This window comes from Fukomys damarensis, unplaced genomic scaffold, assembly GCF_012274545.1.
Source record: "Fukomys damarensis isolate Sample0158 unplaced genomic scaffold, DMR_v1.0_HiC HiC_scaffold_12, whole genome shotgun sequence".
NCBI lineage: Eukaryota > Metazoa > Chordata > Mammalia > Rodentia > Bathyergidae > Fukomys > Fukomys damarensis.
The window spans coordinates 51536687-51558487 of NW_022900924.1; the positions used below are offsets into that span (position 1 = coordinate 51536687).

At 47.3% G+C, this 21801-nt stretch overlaps 1 protein-coding gene across 3 annotated transcripts in view; it reads left to right on the forward strand.

Moving 5' to 3' along the window:
• Dgkg (diacylglycerol kinase gamma) overlaps nucleotides 1–21801 on the forward strand; it is a 179116-nt gene that overhangs the window by 45551 nt on the left and 111764 nt on the right. For all 3 annotated transcript variants that reach the window (XM_010624203.3, XM_033762586.1, XM_033762585.1), the window contains 5 exons: nucleotides 654–730; nucleotides 7945–8110; nucleotides 8643–8705; nucleotides 15105–15275; nucleotides 19346–19395. In XM_010624203.3, the coding sequence (XP_010622505.1) occupies nucleotides 654–730; nucleotides 7945–8110; nucleotides 8643–8705; nucleotides 15105–15275; nucleotides 19346–19395 (527 nt within the window). The remainder of the gene's footprint in view (nucleotides 1–653; nucleotides 731–7944; nucleotides 8111–8642; nucleotides 8706–15104; nucleotides 15276–19345; nucleotides 19396–21801) is intronic.

Here is a 21801-nt window from a genome sequence, read left to right on the forward strand (position 1 = left end):
TTTATACACAAGGACACACTGGCCAGTTACAGATCTTAAGGACAAGATGAGCAGGATAGGCAAATTAATAAATAATTTTAATATCACATGACAAGTGCTATTAGAGAGTTTTGTACAAGTTACGTGTGGGTCAGAGGAGAGAATGATTAACTCTGACTAGTGCAAAGCAAGATCTTACAAAAGAATTGACCTGTGAATTGTATCTTGAAAATTGAATGAAGTTTATAAGACAGAGAAGAAATGCCGTGAAAGAGTCTACAGTGTACTCAGATACTTCTAGAAATGCGTCTGAAAAAATAGGTTGAATGGGTGCAAAGGATTAGGACAGTTCAGGTCATGAAAGGCTGAGTCCAAGCTAATTGGGTTAGGCTCTGCCTTGGGAAATGGAATTCTACAGAACAGGGAGAAGATTTTATCAGAGTTGTCTTTTAGAAAGATAGTTCAGATAGCAGGAAAGAGAAGAGAATGAACAAAAAAAGAAGAAGAAATGAGAGGGAGGAAGGGAAGAGAGGGATGGATGACATTTCTCCATACGGTCCTGAGAACGAATAAGGGGCTGCTCCATATAACCATGGTTGAACAGAGAGAATTTACTAGCCTAACCTCACACTCGCTGCTCACCAGTACTTCTCATATGAATTGTGTCTCTGCAGATTCCTCCAAGAAAATAAAAGATGTCTTGGCTGAATTTAATGAGGGTGGGAGCCTCAAGCAATATGATCCACATAAGGTAAGCATATTTGCATGTCAAGCCTTAGAAAACCCCATGATCCATCCTTTTCCTTCCGCAGTTTGTTTCTTTCTGAGAGGCTTAGCTTGCCTTGAAGACCTTGCTCCTTGATATCATTTCTCCTGAGTTGCAAGCGAGCCGTCAGTGCCGTCTAGCATGACCTGTTTCCCGATTCCATTACCCCTCCCACGGTCCTAAAAGACTCCACCACACCTCAGCTAAAGTCTGTTACTCCTCCTCTCCTCATTTTCAGCTAACCATTGCACTAGCTGCCTCGCCCATGTGCAAACCCACCAGTACCTTTGCTCCCATAGTTAGCGGGGAGCTCTCCGTGTCCTGATCTAAGTCCAGCTGCCCCTCTTGAGCATTCAGTCCCACCCTCTACTGGCCGATTAACAGGCATAGTTCCAGCAACGCACGCGCCCCAACCCCTGTCTCTTTCGCTCCACCTCTGCTTCTGTGTGTTTCACATCCATTTTCCTGTATACATTAGATTTTTCCCACTCGCTCAAGCTACCGTCTCATTCATCTCCTGTTCTTTATAGCAAAACTATGAAAAGATTCATCTACATTGATCGGCTCCATAGTCTCTCTACATCAGTATGTAATTCCCATTTCTCCACTAAAGCCAGTAGTCGGGATAGCCAAGGAGCTCCCTGAGGTTACATCCAACAGCAGTTTTACTCAGTGGCATTGGACACATTTGGTGAAATCCTCTTCCAGTTTCCTCACTGGCTTCAGAGTACCACCTTCTCCTGGTTTTCCTTTTAGCCTTCTCCTTGACATTTCCACTTAGAATCAAATAGAGATTTCAAACCTACCAGGAGCTAAACTGATATCCTGAACCTTTCACTACAAAATAGCACTCTTCTCCATCACAACCAATGACAACTACACTCTTGAATTTATTCAGTCCAAAACCGTAGAATCATCATTACCTTTTCTCTTGCTTTCACGCCCCACGTCTAGTTCATCGGGAGACTGTGGCTTGTCCCTCCAGAACACATCCGTAATTCATCCACATCTCACCACTTGTGCTGCTACCATCCTGAACTGAGTGATCACCGTGCACTGCTCAGCTTCCGGCAGTAGTCTCTTACCAGTGCTCTCTACTTCCTCTGCCCTTTGAAGTCTATTCTTCACACGCAAACTGAGCAGTCTGTCAAATCTTAGGTAGCAGCTACTGCTCTTTTCGAAACAGTTTGCCTTGGTTCCTCCAACCCCTACTCAAAGTAAAGGACAAAGTCTTTGCAATCTGCCCTTCTGCCCAGATTCTAGCCTCACTTTTTCTATTCTCCCTGTCCTTCCCTCCTTCCCAGCCACATCAGCCTCCTTGAGGCCGTGGGGTCACCTTACTGTAACATCAGCTCCTGGCCCTGGCTGTTGCCTCTTCCAGGAATGCGCCTCCCCCCAGCCCAACCCCATTATTCATTTCCTCACCTCCTTCAGGTCTGGGTTCACATCACCTCCTCAGTGACTGTCATCATCTTTATCTAAAATTTAAAAGCCTCTTTCCTGCTACTTCCCATCCTACTGCTCTGTTTTCTTCTCCTCTTTAATACGTCTCGCCATCTGTCGCACTGTATAATTTAATTAATTAATTGCCTGTGTCTCCCACTGGAATATTTTTGTTCACTGCTGTCTCCAGTACCCAGAAGAATATCTGGCTCATAGCAGGCATTTGATAAATATTTGTTGAATGAATAAGGGAATGCAAGACTCCTTCCCATTTTACTGCATCCAGCATTTCTTGGGCACGCAGGCACTGTGCTGTGTACAGCAGAAGCACAAAGATCAAGTAGAAATTTCTGCCTCTTGGAACTTACTTCCTACTGACAGGATCAAGTTCAAGTCATGACCCTAGAGTCCCGGGGTCTTAGATTGGATTTACCCATCAGCTTTCCTCTGCTGTCCTCCTTTCCCAGAATGTTTTAAGCTCACCCACACCTTCCCCGCTCCTGGGTCCTTTTCTGAGGACCAGCAGCAGAAAAGTGACAGATCGACAAGACTAACTTAGGGAGAGCCTGGCCACTTACTTATTCACGCTGTCGTCTGTTCAACAAACCTAAGCCAACACTTTCTCTGCTGGACCCTGAGAATTAATCAGCAGGACCCGTGCTCTCAGGGCACACCTGAGAGGGGCTTTGGATGAAATGCCCCAGTCGCAGGGAGAAAGGATCGGGAGGGAAGTTGCCAGAACAGGGGCGAGATTGTGGATGCGCTGTTTCAAAGAACATTCCTGAGGGGACGCCACGCAGAGAAGATAGCAGAGCGGGCAAGGAACTCTGCCCCACACCGCCCACCCCAGCTCTGAAAGCACGGAACAAAGGCTGGTGGGGCCGCTGATCGGCCTGTCTGCCTGCCGGGCCTGACTCGTGGGAAGGGAACGGTTTGCTCAAGGCCGCTGGAGAGTGAAGGGCACGGGTGCTTTCTGAGCAGGCAGCCGCTTGTCAGTCAGGCTCACGTGGCCGCCGCCCTCGCACCTGTCAGCACCGGCCCATTCTTCATCCTGCGGCTGCTGCGGCGTCCCTGGGGAGCTCTGTCACTCTGATTTCTTTCTGTCACTCAGCGCGCTTGACTCCCCGCTGATATAATGTCACGGCACGGGCTTGGGGAAACCGCGAGGGTTTCATTTCTGGAGCTTGATGGCTTCCTGCTGCTAAAATGGTCTCAAGGAGAAAGGAGCTGGCTGTGGGAAGGGGCAGGCCTCTGGGGAAGCTGGTAAGAGAATGGCAGTTTGCAGAGGAGTGGCAGGGAGGAGCACGACCCGCTCTTCAGCACCACGAGATCCCGAGGGAAAGGTGGTGGCAGACAGGGGCAGCGGAAAAGATCCGGCCCTTCAGAGGAGCACTGCCTTGGGGCACCATCCGTCTGGACCTGGACATCCTCAGCACAAGGGACAGCTCTGTCACATGCTTTGTGACCTTGCACAAGCTATGTTGGCCAAATCTGTTTTATCTCAAAAGACACAGTCACAGTCTCCTCTTGCGTGGTTGTCTTCGGAATTGAAGGCCCCCATGCATGGTAAGCGCTCCAGCTCAGTCTCTTCCCTCTTGGGCCCACGTAGGCACACGAACGTGCTCTCTTCAAGCACTTGGCAGTGGCAGCAATTGAATAACATTTGCAGCCTCTGGTGGAAAGTGGCTCCCCTGGCCTGAAAAATGAAGATGGTGGTGATGTTACCCCAGCGCTCAGAGAACTGAGGGTGCACCTTGAAGCGGCCATCACTGGGTTCAGACGTAACCCCAGCCACTCCCTACCCTGTCATTCCTTTCCTGTTTACTAAGCAGCTACTTTGCTCTTGCCCTGTGCTCATGAAAGGCTTTCTGCAGTGGCACACGGTCGTATGGTTGCTGAATTTGTGGTACATGGAGGGAGTGGCAGAGAGCACTGCTTCGGTTCTGAGACCTGGGACAGGGGCAGTAGTTGACCAGGAGTCAGAAGCTGCGGCTTCCGGTTCTACTCTGCCACTAGCCAGCTGTCTGGGGCACATCACCAAGTCTCCTGAGCCTGGGTGGTACAAGGAGACCCGGGTCCCTGTGGGGCTCTTCTGGCTTGAATGTTCTCTTTCTGGGTTTATTCTATGCCACCCAGCTCTTCAAGACAGATGCATAAACAAGCAGGCGTGAGCTCCACCATTGCTACTCTTTATGCTTTCATAACACATGCCGGTTCTTATCCTGTGGTATTGCCTCCCACTGACCATGAATTATAGGCATCTCAGTACCTCTACTTGTATATGTAACCCTGCGTCTCTTGAAGGTATGGACCCATGCCTGATTTGTTGTTGTGTTCTCTCCACTGATGCCCAGCACCATCTGCATTTACAAGACTCTCGACACTGATTGAGGTAGATATAGATATATCCTGAATGGATCCCATAATAGGAGATGGTGACACCAGGGGCAAAGGATCAAGCCATTCCCGAAGTCTATCAATGAGGAACTCATCTTCCAAATGCCCATAAAGAAATGCAGACGGGTGATTTAGGGGATATAAAAATTAAATAAGGTATTCTCACTACCTTCCAGAAGCTCTAGATTTAGGAGAGGAACTAAGATATGACACAAATAACTATATTAATAAAGAGCTGCGTATACAAATGTCACAAGCAGGAGCTAAGATACAGAATATAGGAACCTGGGTGCAGGACATCCTTCCTGGATGAGGGATTTGGACTGGGCCTTCAAGCATGGCTAGAATTTTAATAGGAAGGGAAGGAAAGATGTTCAGGGGGTAAGGGCATAGAGGTCTGGTCAAGAAAAAACAGATATACTAGAATGGACAGGGTGTGGAGCTGCACGTGGAGAGCTCAGAGTGGTCTGAGAACTTGGAGTAGCTACAAGTCTAGTTTACAGTGGGATTAGGAGGGAGGTTCTGAATCCCTGTGGTCTCACAGAGTGCACAGGATAAGCCCTTCAACTGTAGGGACACAACATATTAGACCTTCTGCTCTACATTCATTTTTTACCTCACCTAATTGTCTTTCTAAAATATATTCTATGATGCATAGTAGAGGACAGTGATGGCAAGCCTTTCAGAGCTTTCACTGGTAACAAACAGCCGAGCCCCATAGTAGGCTCGCCACCCCTGGTATAGGAGAATAATTCCAGAGCTCACACGTAACAAACAGCCGAGCCCCATAGTAGGCTCGCCACCCCTGGTATAGGAGAATAAATAGTACACCAGCCAGCCTCAGCTCTCCCAGGCTATTCGAAGCCATGAAAGGTTTTGAGTACGGAAGTGCTCTTATCAAAGTTAGCTTTGGGAACTCAATCTGGCAAAGAAGGGTAAAACAGATGGGAGGACCCACACACAGGAAGCGTTGAAGAATCCATGGTCCAGATGAGAAGCATGAAATCGAGGTCAGAAACTTTGGTGATGGCAGCAGGGGCAGTGGACACCAAAAGGTCTGGCTGTGGCAGATGGTGCAGAGGAACAATGCACAGAAGGAAAGGGCAACTAGTCGGGAAGGTTGGGAGAATCTGCCCTTGGCATTAGCAGGACTAGCAGCCAGGAAGAGGAAGCAGTTTAGGGAGGAAGCCAAGAGACGTTCAAACACTGAGATCCTCAAGCCCAGCCCTCATCATCTGTTGAAGAAGGACCTGGGGTTCAAGCAACGTAGTAGACCGGAGACCAGGCACAGGTCCCTTGTGTCTCACACTGATCTTGTTCAGTATTCTTTGGCTTTGGTTTTTTCACAGCATTATGTTAGACTTTGTTTAAACGTTCTTTTTGTTAAATCATTTGGTACAATCTGTTTTTCAGAAACATTTTATTCCAGTAGTTTCCAATTTGATGGTTTCCAAAAGAGATTAACAGTACGTGTTGAAACTCAAGGCTACAGTTTAAAATAGTATTTGTCAATTAAAGTTTTGCAAAAAGACCAAGAGAAAGAACTTTTTGAAATAATAAATAACAATGCCATTTTCAAATATCCAGTCAAATCAAAGTAGAGAATGAAGCAAATCGAAACAAAGCAACTCCATGGAAAACAATTTCAGGAAGAAGAGAGGATGAAATGCTGCCGAAAAGCCAAAGATAAAAAAGTCTGAAAAAGCAGCAATTGAATTTATAAGCTTCAGGGGAGCAAGTTCAGAGCTAAAAGGCTGGACGCCAAACTGGATGAGATTAAAGAAGCTAATGTGCTCTGCTTGGAGATACTTGGAGGAGAAGGATGGAGGGTGAGCTGGCACCTCCATGGGAGTGGACGGCAGTGACTTTGGAATGGTAGAGGTGGCACAAGCTTGCAGGTGGGAGACACACAAGTGTGACGTCAGAGACAAAGGGAGGAAGTGAAGGCCACGGTGAATGGATGGCACCTGGGAAGGAGGAGGGGAAGATCTTGGTGTTGTTCACAGAGAGTGATGAGGAAGGGGTATTCTGAACCGACAAAGCTGTAGAGACAGCGAGTGTGAAACAGAGACATACAGACTTAGAGAAAGAGGCCAGGGGAGATGGAGAGCTGTCACAAGCACCGGGAACCCACCGTTCTCTCAGCACTCCGCTGATCAGATAAGAGCCTCTGCCTAACCCAGTGAGGCTTCTTCCACTCTGCAGAGATCTACAGAACACCCCTGCCAGGGGCCAAGCGGAAATTGCTCCGTGAGTCCCTAATGGGCTAGGAGGGTCACTTTGTTGTAGGTCGAAGACTCAGAACCCAAACTTCATTGTACCTGTGCAAATCAGCTCCTGGTTTTAGGAAGACTTACAGATCTCTTGGTACAAACAGAGGGTTAAATGTTACCCGCCAAGTAAGCTTCCCCAAAAGAGGATTTTATCCTCCTGAGTGGTATTATTCACAAAAGCCAGCACAGCGGATCTTGGAGCAGCACTTCCTCAAGGGATTTCCAGGAGCATCTGCCGCTTTGATGAAGATCCCATGCCACGAAAGCACGAGCCAGTAATGACTCACTGCAAAGCATTTTTGTTGTTTTTGTTGTTGCCTGTTTGCTGAGTGCAGCAGCTCTTGCTGGCGTAGTTGCTCCCGGCCTGGGACCAGAAGCCAGGAGGTACTGGGAGAGATGCAGCGGGAAGAGGGTCTAGCTCTTGGCACCTCTCTTGGTTCTACCTTCTGTCCTTGGCTTCCTGTTCTCCTCCTAGTGCCTAACACCTTCACAAGGACATGTTCTGAGCAGCAGCTGAGCCGGCAGCACACAGTCCTCTGTCATTTTAGGGCGGATCTCATTATGAAAGTAATGAAGGATGGAGCCTGCTTTATCCCTCCCAGAGCTCCCCTCGGGCATTGCACCGCTTATGGCACGAGAGGAAAATCAAGATAGCACAGAAGAACTGCTTCTTTCTCTCACGTGTTCGCCTGTATCCTTCTTCATCTGAGCACTGACCTTATCCCTGCTCCTCAGAGCCGCATTTCTCCCGTGAACCTGCACCAAGGCAAAGCCCTCCACTTCCAGAATGCATTTCCCATCGCCCCCTTTTGAGCCACGTTTAGGCCACATCAAGTGTCACCGAGGCCCCCCGTGGGCCCTGATGTCCGATCGCTGTGACTCCTCTTCGCTCCATCCCAGCCCTGCTCGCTGTGCCTGTCCTTCCCACCCACCCTGTGCCTTTCATTCCTGCACCCGTCGCATCTCCCCTCCCCTTGCTTCCCTCTCCGTTTATCTCACCTCCACCTCCCTGCCTCCTTTCCTTCACCCCTCCGTCTCTGCACCTCCGCTGCCCTCCACTGACTCTTCTCTTCCTGCCCCTCCCAGCCAATCAGCTACGACGTCTTCAGGCTGTTCATGAGGTCGTACCTGGAAGTGGATCTTCCCCAGCCACTGAGCACACACCTCTTCCTGGCCTTTAGCCAGAAGCCCAGGCAGGAGACCCCCGACCACCCCAAGGATGAGGCCAGCAGCAGTGAGCCTAATGGCCCAGGTACATGGACCGGCTTTGCCCACGATTGGGAGGGTGCTGAGCAGCTCCAACCTTTGCCAAGGGCACAGGCTGCATTCCTAGAGGGACCCTCTGAGCATAGCACCCTAGGGTAGGGGCTGGGACTTTTTCTCCAAGGAACTCACAGGAACTCATGTGAAATCCTTCAGTGAGAGAAGTGAAGACAGGGCTGACACCTGCCATTTTGGGTCAGAGAATGGAATGCGGGCAGGAAGGGCCACAAACTAGCATGTTGCCTAGGAGGAGCACATGCGTTATGTGCACAGGCTGTGAGTAACAGGGCTGGCAGAGGAACCAGAAGGCATGGTCACCATCTTTCTGGGGTTTGGGCTGCGAGAGGGAGACACAGTCAACTCTAATCCACCAGCATGAACCCAGCTGGCAGTAACCCAGAGTCACAGACACAGCCTACAAGAACCAGATCGCATGGGACGCTGTCCTGCCTGTCCTCTGAGAAGCTACAGGATGTAGGCTGATCTTTAAGTCTTTTGTTGCTGTCGTCATTGTTCTTCAGATTCTAACATCCAGAATGCAGATAATGCTGTCAAAGCAGATGAAGCCTGTGCCCCTGACGCTGGTGAGTCTGTGGAGTGTAAGAGCTGGGAAGGAGTCTGGGACTCGTTCTTGGGAAGAAGTAGGGTACTTCGCTAGCAGTTTTAACTCCCTAAAATTGTGTGCCCCTGAGCAGGTCTTATCCTTCAGTGGGCTGCAGAAGCTCCATCTGAGGGGCCCCTGACAGTCAAGCCTCCTGAGACCCCAAGGCTAAAGTCACGGTTCTGGCTTCTCTTGCCCCGGAGTAGAGCAGGTCAGGACTTGGGCAGCTTGCTAGTTCTTTACCTCTGACACCTCTGCCTGCCCCAAGCAGAGAAAACCTTCGCAGAAGTGTGTGTGTGTGTGTGTGTGTGAGTGTGTGTGCATGCATGAATATGTGCCAAAAGCTGGTTCTAGGGCTGAGGTACAAATGTCCTGGTTACTCTTCAGCCTAAGTTGGATCAGGAGACAGGACATACTGGTGAAGGATGTGGGCTTCAGACTCAGTCTGCCTGGATTTGGTTGCCAGCTCCAGCACTGCCTAGCTCTATAACTGTGGGCATCTTTGAATGATGTCTCTGTCCCAGTGTTTCATCTGAAAAAGGAAGATGATAATACCAGAATGCTGGATTGTCCCACAGTAACAAAGAATGAAACCATGGATGGAGAAGGTAGGGTGTAGGCAAATGTATTTAAAAGCTATTAAGGTGAGAAAGTAAAGGATACAAAGGCAAGGAGGTGAGTCTCCTGAGAGCCAGGAAGGGGTTCTGAGTAGGATACCGAAGAAGGCTCTTTGTCTAGGACTTTTTAAGGGGCCTGGAAAGAAGCTCAAGCCATTGTGTAAGCAATGTCATCTTTACCCTAAAGGAGACTGCATACTTTTCAGAGTCCAGACTTTGGCTCAGAGCCTGGAGGCATTTGTCTTTATCTGCTTAAGAAGGCCCAAAAGGTCCAATCCTGTCCAGGCAGGGTCCATGAGCCTCTGAGCCAACGGCCTGTCTGACCGTTCCCTGAGGAGGTTCAAACAGCCAAGGCACACCTGGCAGATGCTTTCATAAGCTCTCTGGAGGGTTGTGACTCAGCAGCCTCCATTTTGGACTTTCGAACTCCATTTTGGAACTGCTGTTCTTACTGCCTAGTAGAATCCAAACTCCCATCTCACTAATTCTTAATTTGTATGAAGTTTATGTGACTTCAATGTGTAAATGCTAGGGCAGTGCGGGGCACATTGGAAATATTCAGTAACATTAGCGATTATCATCCAGGCCCCTTCTTAAATTGTCGTTGTGTCGCAGTCTCTCCCTCAGTCCATACCCTCACTGTCCGCACAGGACGCCTAGCCTCCTGTTCTCATGGGAGATCTCTCACAGACTCTGTCTCCCAGCTTGCTCCTGAAGTGTAGGTGCAAAGACTCAGAGAGTTGAACCTTCTTTATCGCATGTTATCGTATTGTTGAAAATATTTATAAATACATGAAGGTGAGCTCAAGTGCTTAGGATGTGCCCAGGAAATAAGACAGTTTTAAGGGCCTGGGATTTAGCTCAGTGGTGCCGCACCTGCCTTGCAAGCACAACATCCTGAGTTCAATCCCTGGTACCAAAAAATAAGACAGTTTTATTATTTTCTCAAATATGTATAAGAAAAGAGAGAAAAGAGAGACTACAGCTGGAGGAGGAAAAACACTAATCGTAACGAGGATGAGATGATAGTTTCTTCAAATGAACTCTAGATGTAGTTCTTTTCCAGTACCGGGGATTGAACTCAGGACCTTGCACTTGCGAAGCAAGTGTGGTGCCACTGAGTTAAATCCCTGACATAGATGTAGTTCTAATCTCCATTCCAGTCACAGCCAAAAAGGAAACTAGAAGGATCATAGGGTTTTCAGTGCTCAACTGAAGTCCCAGTGATTTTTTTTTTTTAACAAATTACTCTGAATGAACAGCGGAACTTGGGTTGGAAAGTAGACTGGCCTCTGGATCATGCAATCAGCAAATTCCAGGCTACCTGTGAGACTTCACAGAACAAAGGTGAAGAGCACTGGTGCTTTCTGAGCCCTTTGGAAGCAACAGCAGCCTTGCTGAGCAGCCCAGCCCCAGGGAAGTGTGGGCTCATCCTGCTGCCCAGTCTTTTCTCAGTCTTTGGTGAGATGGCAAAGTCTTACATCTGTTTGTTTGTTTGTTTGTTTGTTTTAATGAGACAGGGTCTCTCTCCCTATGCAGTTCAGGCTGATCTCGAACTCACTATGTAGCCGAGGCTAGACTCAAACTTTCAAGGGTCCTCCTGCCTCAGCCTACTGAATGCTGGGATCATAGACCTACACCACCACACCGGGATGCAAATCTTACATCTTATGTGGAATATAGGAGGCATATTCTGTCACAAATTATTCTCATGGTAGGAAGGAAAGTGGAAAACTTTGAGATCCTACAGTCATCTTACCGCAAATTCTTTATTCAGAGAATTTCTCAGTCCAAGTATCTGGAAATTCAAGGGGAACTTGGGAGAAGGTATATTTCCTTTCTTGAATTTCCAATTGTCTGGGCAGAGCCTATTTTAGTGGCTTAAGATTCTGAGGTCCTTTGCTAAGGATTATTCATTATGTAATATTAGAGAGAAGGTGATCAGTAGCACTAACGGAAGTTTGCTGATTTGTTTGACCATTGAGCTTCTTGTGATAACTTTATCATGCAGAATATAAAAGAGGAACTTCCTGAGATCTCATCCTGGAGAAATGATCTGTGATACAACATTCTCCTTGTTCATAGGGAAAAAATCATTCCCTTCTAATCCAATCACGAAAGAATAATTATCTGACTCTAGGCCCAGAGAGATGTGTAATGTTTTTGTTCACTTTTTTGTGAGACTTGAGATTTAGAGGAGACAATCTTTTTCCTACAAGGGCTCCCTTCAATGGATGTCTTAATTGGATGCTTCTGTTCAATGGAAATAAGGGTTGGGACCAGGCAGATGCCACCCAGAGGCCTCTGCCAACAAAGGAGAGCCAAATGAATCACCTGAGATTCAGGCCATCTGCTGAAAACCCTAACCCTTTCCTGTAGCCTCAGCAGAAGCCAGAAGAGGAAGCGAGATTATGATTTGATGTGATCTTTTTGCAGCCACCCAATCAGCTCTATGCTGAGATCTAGAATGACCCACGTCAAGTATTTCATTCCCAGCGTTAGTGAGTCCCTGCTTATATCCATAAGGCAGTGAAGGTGGACTTTCAGAGTCCAGACATTGGCTCAGAGCCTGGAGCCATTTGTCTTAATCCCAGTGTCTGCTCAGGAAGGCCCAAAACTAAATGGATTGAAAAGGAAAACTTCAGTGTCCAGATTTTTATTCGGTTTCTTAAACTGTTAAGATGTTTCAGCAACTTAGAATATTGGAGTCTCCAGGAAAGTCCTGGGTTTTTCCCCCCAATTATAAAAATCATATACTCACATAGCAGAAAATAAGAAGAGTACGTAAAAAAAGGAAAAGATACAGTCCGTGCTTGTAAGGGGCCGTGAGGACAAAAGGATGAGTAGGCAAAGCGCAGAGTAATTTCAGGACAATGAAACTGCAGTGGTGGACACAGCCTTTATACATTTGCCTAAATCTGCAGAATAGACAGTGGCAAGGGGGAAGCCTAATTCGAACTCCGGACTTCGGGTGAAAATATGTATCAAAGCGGGCTCATCATCTACAACAAATGTGCTGGGCTGGTGGGGGACGTGGTGCAGGGGAAGCCAGGGAGTGTGTGGGACATCTAAAGCTTCTCTTTTAAAAGGTGTCTTTTTGAAAAAGAGAAAAGAAATAAAAATACCCACAACCCCACTAGTGCAGTGACACACGTGTGTGTTGTTCCCATAAATGTTTTTACAGAATTGGGATCACACTGTATATGTAATTCTATATCCAGCTTTGTTTTTCATTCTTTTTTCATGTGACATTATGTTCAGAATAATCCGTCAAGACTTTGGGGTCCCCATCAGTTTTAATGCACTCCCCCTCCTTTAACAGATGAGAAAACTGAAGTTGAGCGTGGCACAAGGAAAAGGCCTAGTTGTGCAAGATCTCACACCGTTTAGCACAACCCCAGTGCTAGAATCCCAGCCAGCCTGCACCCCTAGCCTGGTGCTGTTCCCACTGGGCAACCCTGCCCACCTGGAAGGCAACAAGTAAAGAAAGACTGAGGGACACGGTGAAACAAGGCACAGCTGCCCCAAAATCCCCACATCCCAGGGCTGCTGGGGCGGCACCGAGGAGAGCATCCGGGACCTAGAAGACTGCGCCGCAGGGTCCTCAGACGGCTGTAGTTAGGGTACCCAGTGTAAGGGAGCTGAGGACAGCAGTGGGCAGTGTCAGCTGACTCGGTGCTCCTGTACTCGACGCTCTCCGTGCAGGAGTGAACAGGAGTCCTCGATGGAAACTAGAGCAGCCCCAAGTCTCTCTGCGCCCTAGGGATCCATGAGTCTCTAGAAAAGGCCGCAGGGTTTCGCAGATGGCTCTGGTGAACGGTAGCTGACAGAAAGTAAGTTGTGCGTGTTTTAAGGGTTACTACTAATAAGTTCTGACACACGTGTAAAACCAACACCATGACCATTATAATGAATATGTTTACCATCTCCAGAAGCTTTCTGTAACCACTTCTTCCACCTTGCCCCCACCACCATGCAACCTCTCATCAGCTTTCTGCCCACGTGTATTAGATTGTATTCTCTGGGTTTTCTCTAAATGGAATCACCTACGTAGGCTTTCTTGACCCGGCTTCTTTTACTCAGCATAATTTTGAATGTATCCATGTTGCATGTATTACTAGCTCACATATTTTAGATGTTTAGTGGCCTAACATACAGATATTCTATAATTGGTTTATCTAGGCACCTAATAATGAATGATGGACATTCAGTTTGCTTCCAGTTTTTGGTGATTACAAATAAAATTGCTGTGACTATTCCAGTACAAGCCTTTGTAAAGACAATTTTTATTTCTCTTGGGTAAATACCTAGAAGTGCAATGACTGAGTATGATATAGTAGGTACCGTATGCATTTAATTATATAAGAAATGGGAAAACTGTTCTCCAAAGTGGCTAAAACATTTCCCACACCTAGCAGCATCTCACACACCTAGCGAGAGCTCCTGAGGCTTCACAGCGTCGACACTCAGTGGGATTGTCTCTTTATTTTCAGTCATTGTAACAGGTGTATGGTGGTCTCTCACTGTGGATTCAGTTCACATTTCCCTAATGGCCTGTAATCATGAGCATCTCGTCATGTACTTAATTGCCATCTGTGTGTCTTCCTTAGTGAAATTTTCAAATATCTGCCATTTCCCACTGCCCAGTCTTCTGTTTACTGCCTGGTCAGTTGTTTTCTGTGAGCTTTCCACCTCTACTGGGCATGGAGATATCATCTCTTTTATATATACCAGGGATTGAACTCGGGTCCTTGCGCTTGAGAGGCAGGTGGCACAACCACTGAGCCAAATCCCCCGCCCTGGGTGTCATTTCTGATGGGTCATGGAATTACAGTGGCTGAGGGAGGAAAGAGAGCATTCAAAAAACTTTAAAAAAATAAAATAGGATTCACACAGTAAAGTATAACTGCCTGGTTTTCTTGTTAGTAATAGATTTGATACTTTTGAGCTAGAAGACAGGATAGGAAAGAGTCAAAAATTTTCCCTAAGGTGGGAAATTTTGGAGAGAAAGCTCACTCTTTTCTTGTGGCACAATAAACCATTTTCTACATCCTATATTAGGCTTATAATTAGTCAAAGTTCTTTCCAGTTTCTGAAAATTGGTCTCATCATTCCCCATCTTCTCTTTTGAATATTCATTTATTTGTCTTTAAATGTACTTGAAAGTAAAGTTATGAGAGGATATATCGGTAAATGATGATTAATCACTATACCATTTTGAAATTCCAGTGGAACTAACTTCTCTAAATTGAATGGTTTCCAAAGAAGTAGGCTGAATGACATTTACCTGTTGACTACTGTATTACCGAGAGTCACTACCACCTTTTCTGAAAGTTCACAGAAAATAGATTCATTTCCTGCAAGGAAATAGGCCGTGTGTGTGTGTGTGTGTGTGTGTGTGTGTGTGTGGTACTGGGGACTGAACTTGAATTCAGGGACTTCACTCTGAGCTACATCCCTAGCCATTTTTTATTTTTATTTTTGCTAAATTGCTCAGGCTCAACTGGAGAAACTCCTGCCTCAGCCTCCCCGAGTGCTAGGATTACAGGCATGCACCACCATTCCCATCAGGGAATAGGCTTTTCAAGGGTCAGAATGAGGTCCTATCACAGAACATGAAGCTAGACTTTTAGGGCCATTGATTGGATCATTTCTATGTAACTCAAGCTTTTGAAGATATCAGTATAAGATTCTTGCATCTAGTGTGAAGAGGCTGGGACACTAGACACGAAGTGTCCTTGAACGCTCTCCTTTTCCCACCATAGAATCCAAGATGGCTGAGAAGCGGACACCAGCTAGAAGCCAAGTGGCTGCAGCCTTCCTGGGAGGCCCTGCTGCTGAGTATGCCGGCTCAGAGCCCCCCGTGGTGTACCTGAAGGATGTCGTGTGCTACCTGTCCCTGCTGGAGACCGGGAGGCCTCAGGATAAGCTAGAATGTAAGTGCTCCTCCTAGCAAGGGCTTCGGCTTTTTCCTAGAGCAGAAACTGGATCCTTTGCACGCTGGACATGGATCTGAGGTCGTGGGTATGAGTCCTGCCTCTTTGAGGATGGTTTCTCTGTCCTCTCACCAACAGTGATATAAGTGACATTACCTAGAATCCTCCCTCAGACACAATATTGGTTTTATACAAGGTAGGAAGGGCATCTGAGACCTTGGCATAGAGAACCAGAATTTGGAAAGAGAAGAGGTTTCCATCAAGGGGTCAAGACTCCTCTGAGTGGAGGCTGGGCTTCTGGAAAGCTGCTCCTCTTAATAGATTCTTTAAAGACCTTCAGCACTTGCCCCGGCTTCCCCTATGCTGTAAACAAGCAACTCTTAACCATGAGGGTTTTTTTCTGTTTTGTTTTGTTTTGTTGAAATCTGTCAATAATCTTTCTTGGGAAGGTTTGTTTCCATTTCTCCATGCTCCAGAGACCTCCAAGGTCTTTGGTCTCTAGACCAAGGGCAGTTAATTAGAGTTGAGCTTGGTTTCATGGTGCTGCAGTTAGTTTCCAGAACACATCCTGAGGAGGAGCCAGCGCTGTGGGCAGAAAGAGCCTGTGGTCTTGAAGAAGGTTCAACCCAAGGATGGTTTCACCAGCCTTTCAACATGCAGGTGCACTTTTTAGAAGAAGAGGCAGTAGGACCTTGGTTTAAAATATGTATTGCCTTTGCTTCTCTTGGGAACTTCAGTAGACATTCAAAAAAATACACAGGTTATGGTAGAAGTCAAACTTCCAATTAATAATAAGACTAGTCAATAAAAATTAAACATTAACAAGGAAAGTCTGCCAAAGGTTAACTCTGCCAAAACCAAAATGAAACAGTTTGCTCATTAGCTGAGTTTAAAATCTCCCCCATAGTTTTGAGGTGTTAACAATTGCAAGTTTTAAGTGCTAATTTGGTAACAAATGTAGCAGATTTCTGCTTTCTCCTGGCTAATGTTAAAAGTGAAATGTCAAATTATTTCCAACATGTAGCTGCAGTGAGTTTTAGGTTTTATATTTGTTAGTAACTGTCAAAGAGAATGTGCTAGATTCTTCCTATCAGCAGTGGCTCTCAGACTGAGTCTTTTTTTTTTTTTTTTTTTTTTTTATGAGACAGGGTCTCACTATGTAGTGAGACTGACCAGCAACTCACTAGTAGCCCAGGCTGGTCTCGAACTCGCAGCGATCCTCCTGCCTCAGCCTCCCAAGTGCTGGGATTACAGGCAAGCACCACCACGCTTGGCTTAGACTGAGTCCTGAAATGACAATGAAAAGAAACTTTCAAAGTTACTCTTGTAAAGCCATGCATTCTGGCACATGCCTATAATCCCAGCACTCAGGAGGCAGAGGCAGGAGGATCACTGTAAATTTTAGGTCAGGTTGGACTACATAGTGAGTTCAAGGCCAATGAGAACTACATAGCAAGACTGTCCCAGAAAAGGAAAAAAAAAAAAAGTTTCTATTGAAGAAAATTTCAAAGGCAGATAAAAGTAGAGAACACAGTGAACATCTGGGTACATGGTACCCACCTCCAACAATTATAAGGTTGTGGCCAATCTTGTTTTGTTTATGCCACCCACTTTATTCTGTCTGCCTGAGATTACTTTGAAGTAAATTCTAGGCATCAAGTAATTTCCTCTGTGAACATTTTAGTCCGTACCTTCAAAACCACAGACTCTTTGTTAAACAGAGCCACGATACTATTATCACATTTAAAAGTTATTCCTTACTATAATCAAATAGGCAGCCTGTATTCATATTTCCCCAATTATCTTTTTTTTTTGGGGGGTGGGTACCAGGGGTCAAATTTGGGACTTTTTACTTGTGAGCCAGGTGGCAGCGCTACTGAGCTAAATCCCTGCCCCTCTCAATTATCTTATATATTTTTTAATTGTTTAAATGACGGTCCAGCTAAAGTCCACACATTGCCATTAGTCATGTGTCTCTTTGGCCCCTTCATCTTTTCATTTCTCTCTCTATCCTTAGCTGAATTTTTTCCTCGCAACTTTTTGTTGGGGAAATTCAGTCATTTATTCTGTAGTTTTCATTTGGGGTTTGCTTTTTAATTAATCACATCAACTCCTTCCTTAATTTTAATGATTGGAAACAAGCGAAGCTTTTCTTTTAAAAATCAAGTGTGTTTGGTTTTGGAAATCTTATTCATAAGTCTCATCACCAAACACCTTATATGTGCTAAACACTTTCAGTACGTCTGGATCTTTCAGCCTCACCATACCCTGGAAGGATTACATTATCCTCATTTCTCAGGAGGGTTTCAGGACTTGCCCGAGGACACGGTGCAGCTCTTTCTGGTTTTATTGCTCACGCACCACAGAGCTGGAGGGAAGTCAGGTTAAAACTCGCCCGTGTCCACAGTCCTGGTACAAGGCTGGTGGGAAGCTCTGCCCTTCCTTGTCATCCACCCACCCACCCGACCGGGGAGTGAGAAGTGTGTTCTGCAGGCTGCATCCCCCCTCGCGGGACATTCTGAGGAGTCACACAGAATCAGAGCTCCACATTTAAAGAATTTAAGACTCCAGCCAGGTACACATCACTGAGAAAAGAAAAATACAAGGCGCGTGGACATTAGCACATCTAGGAGGAAATGATGGCATGAAGGCAGCTTAGTATGACCAGGTGAGCTTGTGCTGAGAGACCCGAAGGGTTTGCACCTCAGCAGCGTCAGTGCCGGGAGATCCACAGGACAGCAGGCGAGACATGGGTTTAAAGAACAGGAGCAGAAGGACGGCCTCCCTCAGGCACAGCACAGATGGTGCTCCTGCTCTTTGAGTGAATTAAACAGAGTTTCCAGGTCCTGTAAGTGAACACTGAGTTGTCAGTCCAAATTTCCCTCCCAGGTCTCCCTTAGCTGTGTCACCTCCTTGCAGCTAGAACGCAATCGAAGATGCTTCCAAACGGCATAATGACATTTTAGGAAGACAGATGTGCCAGGTGGTGCATCCCTAATCTGAAAATCAAAAATCTAAAATGCTCCAGAATCTGAAGGGTTTGAGCCTTGATACCATGTCACACGTGGAAAATTCCATACCTGACCCCACGTGACCAATCATACTCAAAGCGCAAATGCACTAAAAGTGTTATACAGATTACTTTTGGGTATGTGTATAAGGTACTCATGAAACATTCATTAATTTTATGCTTGTAATTTGGGTCCTGTCCCCCAAATGCCTCATTATGTATGTGAAAATATTCCTGTTTTTTGTTTGTTTGTTTTCTTAAATCTGAAATTCAAAATAATTCAGGCCCCAAGCTTTTTGAATAAGGGATTCTCAACCTTAACCATTTCTGCAGTAGTAGCTAGCTCCTAGGATTACTGAGGATTCAGTCTGAAGTGCACACATATGATGGTACCGAATACAAAGGAAAGGCTACATGTAGATGTTCACTGATAAAAGTAAATGAAAAGAAACAGCATCTGTTGAGCACTTTCTGTATTACAAGTACTTTCAGCCTGGAGTACCAGTGGCATAATGAATCGTAAGAATAACGCTAGGAGAAAAAAGGGACTAGAACTCCATTTTATGGATAAACAGAGCCCAAAGAAGAGCAATAACAAGAACACACCAGGATGTGGATCTGCCCAGCTCCTCATTCTTTCTATGTGCAAGGAAGGCAGCAGCCTGGTGCCTTCACCCTGCCACCAGCTGGGGACATGCTTTGGGTTGTGTTCGAGAATCACCCTTGTGGGGCCGGGGATTTAGCTCAGTGGTTCCACCACCTGCCTCGCAAGCACAAGGAGTTTGATCTCCGGTACCCCTCAAAAAAATCACACTTGTGGCCTGCTTCTCATCAGACACAGGGTTTCCCCTAGGCAGGCTTGGTCGTCCTTCCTCTTCTTGCCCTCTGAGTAAGGAAATTGAACTCTGTACCTTGGAGGAAGCAAGGCTGGCTGCAGCAGCCTTCACCCCAGTGAGGTCCAGAACTGATCCAGAAACTGCAGTCTCTGGTGGCACCAAAACCCCAGCCCACCCCTGGGGGTCAGAGGACACATCAAGCCTGACCTCTGTATTTCTTGCAGTCATGTTTCGCCTCTATGATGTGGATGAGAATGGACTCCTGGACCAAGCGGTAAGCTCGGACTCTAAATATCCCTCCTGGGTGTGAGAAAGCTGGGGGAGTGGAGAAGAATCTGAAAACTCTCAGTTCCATCTCTGTGGGGATTTCAGAATCCCTCACCCTCTGTTTCCAAAGAGCAGCCTTGCAGAGCACGAGCTATGGTTGTCCTCATTCTAGAAACCTGGACTCATACAATCTCAGAATAAGGAAATGTGTTGTCACTCATTCTCCTAACTTAACTTCTCCATTCACAAACTTCCACCGAAATTTTCTGTTGGACCCCAAGAGCAAGAGAAGGGTGTCCAGGGAGGTAACAAGCAAGACTGGGGCAAGGAGAAGGGAGGTCCGTCCTGGTGGGCTTTGTCGTCGCCCAGTGGCATCCTCACCTTCCTGGGAGGCTGGGTCTCTCTGCTCTGGACATTTGCTCCCACACCCACTGAACCTGGAGAAATCTGAAACTCGCTCACCCCTTCGGAAGGGGCAGGGACCGGTCAGGGACCAGGGAGTGAGCAGAAGAACAGAAAGGGAACCAGGCAGAGAGAAGGAGGCTCAAAGTCAGATAGGGCCGGTAATGGATGCCAGAGCGGGAGCTTCTGAAGGGTTCTCATTAGTGGTGGGACTGAGTCAGACCAGAGGCAGGGAGGGAGGAATTCAATTAGGCCAACTGAATCATACCAGCTCCCTTTATCCTTGGGTGCCTTTCACCACACTGCAAGGCTGCGGGTTGAGGAAGTTGAGGGACCAACCAGAGAGTCACCAACGCTAGGCATTTGGCCAGCGCTTGCTTACTGAGTGTCAGGTGCTAGGCACCGAGGCTGCGCTGCGGTAGCCAGATGACAGAATTCCCTCCCTCAATGTGGTTTCCGTTCTCCACGCTAAGCAGGACACCACGTTGGCCAGAGGCGTGCGCTAAGAAGAAAGACAAAGGAGAGAAGGGAAGCGTTGAGCGGAGCCTCCGCTTGGGCTAGGGCTCCAAGGAAGGTGTCCCCTGGGAAGGGACATCTGAGCAGAGCCCTGGAGGAGGAACGGGAGTAAGCAAGGGGCGGAGGAAGCACTGAGTGCCAAGGTCCCGAGGGTGCCTGGGGGGCCAGAGGATTGACGGGGAGGGGTGACTGGAGCAGGACTGGAGAACAGAACAAGTCAGCGAGGAAGCAGAAGGGAATGCGATGGGAGAAATTAAGGGACGCGGAGTGTGGAGGGTGGGGGCATCGCCAGGCATAGTCAGCCCTCCAGGCTACTGAAAAGGTTCATCTTTCTCCGGAGAGATGCAGAACCACGAAAGCGTCTGAGCAGAAGTGACAGGGTTCACTGGGATGTGCTAATAGCATCACTCTGGCTGCTACGTCGAGTGTAGGCTGTAAGGAGCTGTGGACATAGTCAAGGTGCAGCAGCGGGGACAGTAGCGACCCTGCTGGGGTGAAGGCATGGGATGTGGTAAGAAGCGGTTAATGTGTGGATACGTTGTAAAGGTGACGCCAGTGGACTGAAACGAGTCTTAGGCGAGTTACTGATGCAGCTTCTCGCCTGGCGTGCCTGGCTGATGGGCCCAGCGTCTTTGGAACCCCCGGGATGGAACGGCCAACTACTAGCTTCAGACAGCCATTCCCCTGCAGGGCTTCCTGCTCACAGGACGTCTCTCTGTCTGCCAGGGCAGTTTTCAGTGACAAACCTGCTGCTCCTCTGCCTCCCTCCAACCCAGCAGGGAGGTCAAAACGGGCAGACCCTAAAGTCCTTTGTTTTCCCCATGCCTCAGCTGCTTCTGCACCCCGTAGCTGATGAAACTAGTGGAATACCTGTTGTCGTCCACAAGCCCTCTCACAGAACAAGGTTCAGGAGCTCAGACTAGGAGGGTAAGGCACGGAATCACCAGGCAGACTCCGGGGAGGTTTCTGGAACGCTTCCGCTTTATTCAGGAAATGCACAGGCTTACTTAGGGACGACCACGGGGGAGGAGCATGGGAGGAGCATTTATCATCTGGCGATATCTTATTGGAGGGCACAGTGGAGTGATTTTTCTTGGGAGAGGCGAAGGAGTCACGGACTAGGGGCGGAGGTGTAGCCGTTGGACTCCGCGTCTACACACTTAGGTGAGTTAGCTCAGCCTTAGCAAGGTCTCGGAGTTAGCTCAGGAGACAGGAGTGCAGCGCCCCTGGCCCAGCCAGGCTTGAACTTCTCCCACAAATACCACAGGCCTTGAGTATCTGAAGGCGCTGTAATACATCCCTAAAATCTTCTCCAAGTCAGAATTCCCCTTTGCCCACACTGTTTCTCATGAGGCGGTTCAAAATATCCCCTCTGGACAAGCGCATCTTTGTCAATGTCATTCTTCAATTGTGGCGGAGAACAGACTCACCCCTCCCTGACCCTTCATCCGAGTGTGGCTTTGCCGAGGTGGACACAGTTCTGTTAAAAACCTGT